Source organism: Mastacembelus armatus, chromosome 6, assembly GCF_900324485.2.
Source record: "Mastacembelus armatus chromosome 6, fMasArm1.2, whole genome shotgun sequence".
NCBI lineage: Eukaryota > Metazoa > Chordata > Actinopteri > Synbranchiformes > Mastacembelidae > Mastacembelus > Mastacembelus armatus.
In genome coordinates this window covers 21,629,749-21,637,725 of record NC_046638.1, presented here as the reverse complement: position 1 = coordinate 21,637,725, position 7,977 = coordinate 21,629,749, and the positions used below count along the sequence as shown (strand labels likewise).

At 36.5% G+C, this 7,977-nt stretch overlaps 1 protein-coding gene across 4 annotated transcripts; it reads left to right on the top strand.

The window, feature by feature from the left end:
- The first annotated feature begins 593 nt into the window (after positions 1-593).
- On the top strand, positions 594-7,763 carry ehf (ets homologous factor). Of its 4 annotated transcripts, none has more exons than XM_026311548.1 (9): positions 594-759; positions 3,515-3,629; positions 4,097-4,354; positions 5,427-5,471; positions 5,559-5,603; positions 5,702-5,761; positions 5,948-5,992; positions 6,071-6,266; positions 7,493-7,763. In XM_026311548.1, exons 2-9 carry the CDS (start codon positions 3,554-3,556, stop codon positions 7,590-7,592), a joined length of 825 nt encoding a protein of 274 aa, XP_026167333.1. In that variant the 5' UTR covers positions 594-759; positions 3,515-3,553; the 3' UTR covers positions 7,593-7,763. The 4 variants fall into 4 exon arrangements, with proteins under 4 accessions (XP_026167333.1, XP_026167334.1, XP_026167335.1 ...); XM_026311549.1 differs by having other exon boundaries at positions 3,491-3,629; XM_026311550.1 differs by having other exon boundaries at positions 3,478-3,629; positions 5,562-5,603.
- Positions 7,764-7,977: the final 214 nt, after the last annotated feature.

Genomic DNA, 7,977 nt, shown 5'->3' with positions numbered 1-7,977 from the left:
TCAAACTGACGCAAAGAATGAATTTAATTTGCAAATTCAGAGCTCAAAGAGTCCACTGTGTCAAACAGCAGAATTTTTTTTTTGGTACAATGCAGTTCCAGTGACCTTCAACAAGCAAAAGGAGCAAATATTCTTCGGTCCTCTTACCTAAACTGTCATCACATCGTTCATCCTGAAGAAAAAAAGGAAAACAAATGTTGTGGTACCTAATGACACAGGAAATTTCTCCTGAATTTCTCCTAAAGGTTATATACTATTTTAGGACCTTGTGAACAACAACTTTAGACGAAGTTTCTCTCTGTAGACTTTCACTGTATTTGGATTCATGCCTATGTATGTCTCCTCACAAGTGTGTGCTTTTCTGCTTGAGAAAGTGTGTGTGTTTCTGTTTGGAAAAGGAAATTTAAAGGTTATGTGTGTGTGTGTGTGTGCGTGTGTGCGTGTGTGTGTGTGTGTGTGTTTGTGTGGGTGCATGTAATATGCAAATACTTACCTGGTATGAACCTTGACAGGTAGCCAATTGGAGCAAGATAAGGAAGTTAGGAGGATAAAACAACCATTGTAGTGGGGCTGCACCTAGTGTGTCTGCATGCTTTCATCAGTTATTTCAAAGATTTGGGACGCAAAAGGACGCAGTTTGTCTTATTGTAAATATTAGTCCTCTACATTGCTGGAATTTCCACAGACTGTACTGATCTCTGTTTAATTGTATTTGGAGTGGATCTTTTAGTCCTGGTCAGACTGTATTCTACTGCTCTGGTAGGCTGCCATATTTTTTAAATGCTTTTAATGTGCTTTCATTGACCTATTCAAGATGAGCAGGTGTGGAAGCTCTGGGGAAGCTTAACTATTTTTTAATCCTCCTTAAAACTTTTAATTTTCTTTTTGCATCCATCTCTATTATATATTATATCTGATAAAGTAACAGTGTGATTATCTGTACAATCATACAAATTCTAAAGTAGTGCTAAATACTGAAATATTTAGCTTCAATAAAGTACTTTTTGTTCATATTTACTAAAAGAAAAGTAGTACCCAGTACTTTTGATTTTTGAGCATACTAAAAGGTTGTATATTTATTGCTATGGAATCAACCTCACTTTTACCATTTGACCATTACTTCTTTTATTAACCAGTTAGTTAGAAAATCAGTATTTACATCAGTGAACAAATAGATAAAATAAGGCACTAATGAAAATAATCGCAACAATCCCAATGGCAATCTAGTTAGGTTGAATGCTATCTTAAGGCAACTAAGACTGAAATGAACAGTCACCTGAGGAGCTGGCACTGCTGTTGTGATCTTCAGATAAATGCTTTTTATATGCTCATGTCATGACAGAGGCATATGCTGTAGACTAATTTCTCACCATGACTTAACTAACTGAATAATAATTATAAATGTAACTATGTCTTTGTCTTCTTTTGTATGACGCCACTACGCAAATATATGTTGACAGAGTCTAGCCTACTTGTTGCCTTGTTGATAAGATATGTGGTTGGAAGAAATAGATGATGGTGGTGGGGGTTAGGGTTAATCCACAGTGCAACACTGGAAGAGTGTCATTTGAGGAGCTGGTCCAGGTTGGCATAATGACATGTCACCTTTCTTCAGCAGAAATCTTATTCAGGGACCTTGAATTTACGGTTATTATAAAAGCTATTTGCCAGATTTTTAAGAAGATTAAGTTGCCTATGTGCAAGTCATGCATGTGTTAGGCTGGAGGCATAGTATTTACTGTTGAAATGTGCAAGAGGGCTTGGTGTAATTTGGTTTATAACCTGCCATAAAGGTGTGAACAAGATCGTCTAAGGAACAGGTGAAAAGTATGTCACTGTGTAAAGACAGTTTCATTGTGTAGCCATGAAACAGCCTTGAAACAGATGTCATATTGACCTTTGATAGTTTGATTATGATGTGATTGCTCAGTAACATTTATAACACTAACATTACCTTAACTGTCCCATCTTCAGCTAACACAGAGAATTAGTGTATAATTTAAAGCACATTTTAAAATAAAATACCCTTTTCAATGAACATTGTTTAAATGTTACCACTAAAAAGGAGCATTGTGTGACCAAAATACGGTAGATATGGAAACAAAACCTATAGTGTAAATAGCAGACTCTAGATCAGTCAGGAATCTTGTTAATACTGTTAATAACAAAACTATGAAGTAACAAACACATCATGTCCCAGAGATTTAAAATACATTTCAGTGTAACACAAGACTAAGATAAACTGAGATAAACAGTAACACACAACCCAGCTACTGTGCATTTGTAAGTTGCTGGGCTAAACAGTGGAGTCGCTGAAGCTCTGACATGTTTTATTTACATGGATGCAAATACACTTGCGGTAGAGTCTGAAACATGCCTTTATTTACTGCTATATGTAGACAGTAATGCAAACCCTTCAGTAATAACTGCTAATGTGAAGCATGAGTGGGAGCAAAGCCTAAGCTAAACACTAAATCAACGCACAATGAAGTAGGATGTGATTATGCAGAATCATTAAGGGTAGAAAATATAACAGCAATAACAAAAAAGTGTCTGTTGTTTGACTCATTTTGTGCATTTACTGAAGTAAAGACTATAACAAATATGACTACAAAACTGACAACCAGATTTAATCGACATTTGAAACAAATAACCATCCATTAAAACACAAAACCTAAATAAGCCATTTGTCAGCAACTTTTCTGTCCAATGCCCAAAGGACAATTACCTCCATCCATACACATTGCTCACGCTGAACACCTTGAAACCTTTGAGTGTCCTTTGATGATGTAGCAGGTCTAGGCAAATACTGTATTTTATGCTTTTTTCAGGCCTAGTTGGTTTGTTTATACTGTGGTTTTCATTGTAAGCAAGACAAGAGGTGTAATAATACAAATGAAAAAACTGAGCAGCTACTTTAGTTATCATCATTACTACTGACCGTGATGACATTGTGAAGACATTGCATTTCCTGCAGCTACTTTGTGATTAAAACAGGCTGCTGAACACTGTTAATGTGAGGCAGTGGCACTAGGATTATCTGTTTCTGTTATCTTATTTCAGAGCTTTGATATAGTGTAACGCATAAACAGTGAGATAATGAAGTTGTGCAGGATTACATACATGTGTGGTTTTCCTGTGAATCTTTTTATGCATAATCTGGATCTAGCATGGAAATAGCAGACCATTGAATACTACTATACAGTGAAATACATTAACTTCTCAATGTCAGTACCTTAATGGAATAAAAAAAAAGATAACCATATAAAGTGTTGTAAATAGTATATAGTGTATATAGTGTCCTTTTAAGGATGACAACTTTAATGTACCATGTATGAGGTGAATTTCTATATTACCAAAATGTTTTGTTAATATTTGAAGTAACGTCACAGTATAACCATTTCACTATTACAGCCATAATTAGTTTGCATTATGTTGGATGCCTGTAAGCTATAAAAATCATTGTTTCATTCTCAGTTTATCTGTACAGTAAATTACTCCCTTCCTGCCTCAGCCCCTGGGCCATGGTACATCAGAGTGTAGCAGCTGCAATATGAGTATAACACCAACAACCACCTTGGACAGCCAGCTGAGTGCTACCTGGGGCCCTACTAACTCATACCCTGATGGTGAGGCTTTTGACCCATACTGACACACTCTATATGCTATTCTGGCAGTATGCATGCACTCTTCACTGACACAAATAAGTTACTTAAATTGGCATGTCCTAAAATGCCTCAAGAAAATATGAAAATTTGTTCTGCTGATGGATTCTGATTCAACAATCCAATTCGGTGGCTGGTTAGGAAAGTGCAGTGCAAAATGAAAATCATTCAACAATTAGCAACTGATTTATTGCACACCTGGTGAGCCCAGAGCTCTGAAACACCGGGCATGAATTAAGGATTCCCGACTGAGAAGTAGCTCAACAGCTCTTTCAGTAAACTGCTCTGCAGATTAATTATTGACAAACAGCTGTAGCAGCAGAATCCATGGTTCTCTCATCACATTTACAATGAAGCAAAGTCACATGTGCAAACAAATGTGGTTCTTGGAATGTTTTCACACACCGCTAACCCCTGATGTCTGTCCCCAGTTCCAATTGTGATGTCTGGTTACACAAGTCGTCTGTGGTCTCATGACTCCCACCCCCAGTTCTGGACTAAGTACCAGGTTTGGGAGTGGCTGCAGCAAGTCATGGACATTCACCAGATCGATGCCTCCAGCATTCCCTTCCAAAACTTTGACATGGATGGCCATCAGCTCTGCAGCCTGAACTACCAGGACTTTATCCATGCTGCTGGCAGCGTGGGACCCATTCTTTTCCACAACATCACAGAGCTCAAATGGAGTGGTGCGTGTGTGAAAGTCTAAGGGGGGGGGGCTCTAAAAGGAAAAAAGGAAGATGATTAGTTTTAATAAAACAGGAGCTGTGTGATTTGAGTTAAGTCTGCAACAGAGTCTTGATGAAGGGTTGCTGAGAAGGGATCATAAAGCTGGTCAGGGGTCACACTGCATGTTGCAGTAGAGTAGTGAAGAACGCTTAAGGCGAGAGAAATGATGGATTTGTTGTTTGCTCTTGCTGTAGTGAGTCTTCTAACAAAGCGCAGAGGGGATGTGAAGCTGAGCGACACACTGAGAATTGGCTGATCTACAGTTTTTTAATTAGAGTTTGAGGGGTATTGCAAAGAAATGGAAGTTCATAGGTCTAAGGCATCACCTGTGAGCTTTTAACTATGACTATTATTTGTAGCACTTCATATGTTATCTAACCTCTGATGGCATTTCAAAACCACAGTAATGACAATAGACCAGGCACAACAGGTTTAACTTCTGGGTCACAGAGAAATTTAAGGTAAACCAAAGTAGAGCACAACAGTAGTATTGTTTCTGCTGCCAATAAGAAAACAGCTATCTGGGGACAAGGTGTCACATTTTTGAACATCAAATATGACACCTTGTGACACTTCCACGCAAACTTGAGACAATGGTGTGCTGAGACTGGGATTTGTTAGTGCCTGTGATTATTCCTGTGTTGCTTCCTGTTGAGAAAATATTTGCTGCTACTTCTCTGTCTATGTGTTTTATTCTGAAGAACAACAAAAAAAGACAAAAGCACAAGACATGATTTTTCAGTCAATCTTTCAGTTTCATAGTAAATATTTTGTAGAACCATCCACCTGTTTTGATGTTGTAAAATTGTCTGAAATACAGAAACACAAAAGAAACACAGCAGATTTCATACTATATCTGTAAAATACAACTTAAAGAGGCTTTTAGTGCTTTATACAACCATTTGGTTCAAATGTTTTTCATGTCTTGTTAATGTGGAGGTGAATAATTGATCAAATACTGTGCCACACTGAAAAAATGAATTTCCTTTAATTTTCATAATATTTAATTTGCTTTATTTTGCCTTTCCACAGGGCAGTACCATGTGGAAATAGGGCAACTGGATCTCAAGCCAGAGAGTAAGAGTCTCTCAACCAAGCTACAGTATAAGAAAATAAACTAAATATATTAGCCCCTAATACATTCTTTTTTTTTTTCTTTTACAGTAGATTTTTCCTGTCCATTTCCAGATGTCAGCTATCCATCTGGAGGTAATGTAAATCTGCTGCTTTACGTCTACTAATATTTTTTCTGAGATAGGCCTATATCATGTTAAAATAAATAAACCTTTCCTTCACTGCTAAATTAGAAAACTACGATCCTACGATTCACCTTCCACCTGTTGCCTCTCCCACCCCTTCCAGTCCTGGTAAGAAATTCCCGAAAACTGAAATTCCTGTGAAACTGACATGTCTATTATTTAAATTCATATTACTTTCTGCTATCATTCTGAGGGCCAACCTCATGCTAAACTCTTTCTGATGTTTATAGAGATTCAGCTCTATCAAAGGATTCAACAATAGCATTCGACAGTAATTTCATTTCTGTTTTGCAGACCTAAAAAGATCTTACACTCGTTCTCATCAGGTCAAAAAACACAGTAAGTAAGATAAACTTACATTTTGTTTTTTAATGTATTTTTCCTATCATTCAACCTACTTTGCTTTTTCCTCCACAGACCCTAGGGGGACCCACTTGTGGGAGTTCATCAGAGATATTCTATTGAACCCAGAGCGAAACCCGGGGCTGATCAAGTGGGAGGATCGGACAGAAGGAGTTTTTCGCTTCTTGAAGTCTGAGGCAGTGGCACAGTTATGGGGCAAGAAGAAGAATAACAGCAGCATGACATATGAGAAACTAAGTCGTGCAATGAGGTACACCAGCACAGCTACCGCACACACAGTGACATAAATACAAAACTTTGTGTTTGCCTATAATAAACACACTCACACATAGTATAGGGTTCTAATATAAGGCACTATGGGTAACAAGTGACAGTAATTCACCAGTCACATGGAGAATTTGAATCTCTCCATAGTCAGTGAGATTTCCTTTTCAATCCCACTGATTTAAATGTTACTTTATAGAGTCAACTGCAGCCACTGAATGTTATTGTGTAAACTAAACCTTTTTTTGTGGAACTTTCCCCACTGTGGGAGTGAAAAACTCACCGTGCTTTCAAAATAGTCAACATCCCACATCGACACAGAGTTTTGAAATGGATTGTAAAATCTGTGATGAGGAAGAAATTTCACACTGCATTGTTCCTAATCCAGTTTACCTAAGCAGTTTATAATGCAATTTCTAGTAAAAAAAAACATACTGTAACAAGAGATTTGTGTTGAAATGACTGCAGATTCTTATAGTTGACATCACTGAGAGTCAGACAGCTAAAAGCAGCCTTTTAAAATACCTATTTACCATTCCCAATTACTGATTACCTAGGGTGGATTTTTTTAAACAGCTAAATGTTTTCACTTTTTCCTAAACTGACATGCCCTCTCTTGAGAAAGTCTTCTGCAGTATTCACAGTTTTATATTCAAATGAGCTAATATAACGAGCTTAACTTCATTGTAGCATAAACCACTAGGAAGTATGCCCACAGGTATTGTCACTGTGACCACAAAGCCGATTAACTATATATTGTGGTGCAGCAGAAGAATTTGGAGCTTGATGGCATCACCAGACAGATTGGTGCTCTCCTTTATGAATAACAAAAGGAAATGAATAATATCCAAAATAAATATTCTTTAACCTGTATTAATTTGATTAAACCAAGACAATATGTACCCTTCATAAACTTTTTGAGTACATCATTTGAGAGACTTGTTTTTCTACACAAGATATCAAAAGTGTATTTTAAAAACTATATTTAAAAAATAGATAAACTGAGGTTTTCTTCTTCATTTTGTGATAAATGTTTCTAATTTAAAGATAAATGTATATTTATCAGCCATTTGATGGAATATTTACAGGTATTATAAATAACTACGCTACATATTTTACCAAACACACATCATAGAATTAAAGTACTTTGATAAAACAGTAACTACAATTTTTCTAGAATTTCATTTTCAAGACATTTGCCCTCTGTTACAGATATTACTACAAAAGGGAAATCCTAGAGCGAGTAGATGGACGGAGACTAGTTTACAAGTTTGGAAGAAACGCAAGAGGATGGCGAGAGTCAGAGAAGTGACAATTTCATTACACTAATTTATGTTTTCTTTAATGTTGTATGCAAATATGATGTTTTATTATGGTTTTGATAAGGATATGTTTAAATTGTGTTGAACACATTCTTTAATGTGTGTTTGCCTCATTAATTATCCCCTTGCTGTGGCCTTGCACTGAGATGTTCCTTAATGTGCCTTATTAAAAAAAAACAACAAAAAAAAAACCTTTGCATAATATACCACCTGTTCAAACTCATGTGTTTACATAAGATCTTGCTGAAGACAAGGGCATTAAAAACTGCCATAAAATTACACAAAACATTATAAATCTTTATTTTTTTCAAATCATATACTACAATCCCCAAAGGAACATGTGTCGTTAGATCTTTCAAAATGCATGTAGTAAAA

Excerpts from the sequence above, each read along its gene's own strand:
- ehf (XM_026311548.1), top strand. The coding sequence starts at position 3,554 with ATGAGTATAACACCAACAACCACCTTGGACAGCCAGCTGAGTGCTACC. Across the intron at positions 3,630-4,096 it reads TACTAACTCATACCCTGATG|TTCCAATTGTGATGTCTGGT; the intron begins GTGAGGCTTTTG and ends GTCTGTCCCCAG. Across the intron at positions 5,472-5,558 it reads ACTGGATCTCAAGCCAGAGA|TAGATTTTTCCTGTCCATTT; the intron begins GTAAGAGTCTCT and ends TTTCTTTTACAG.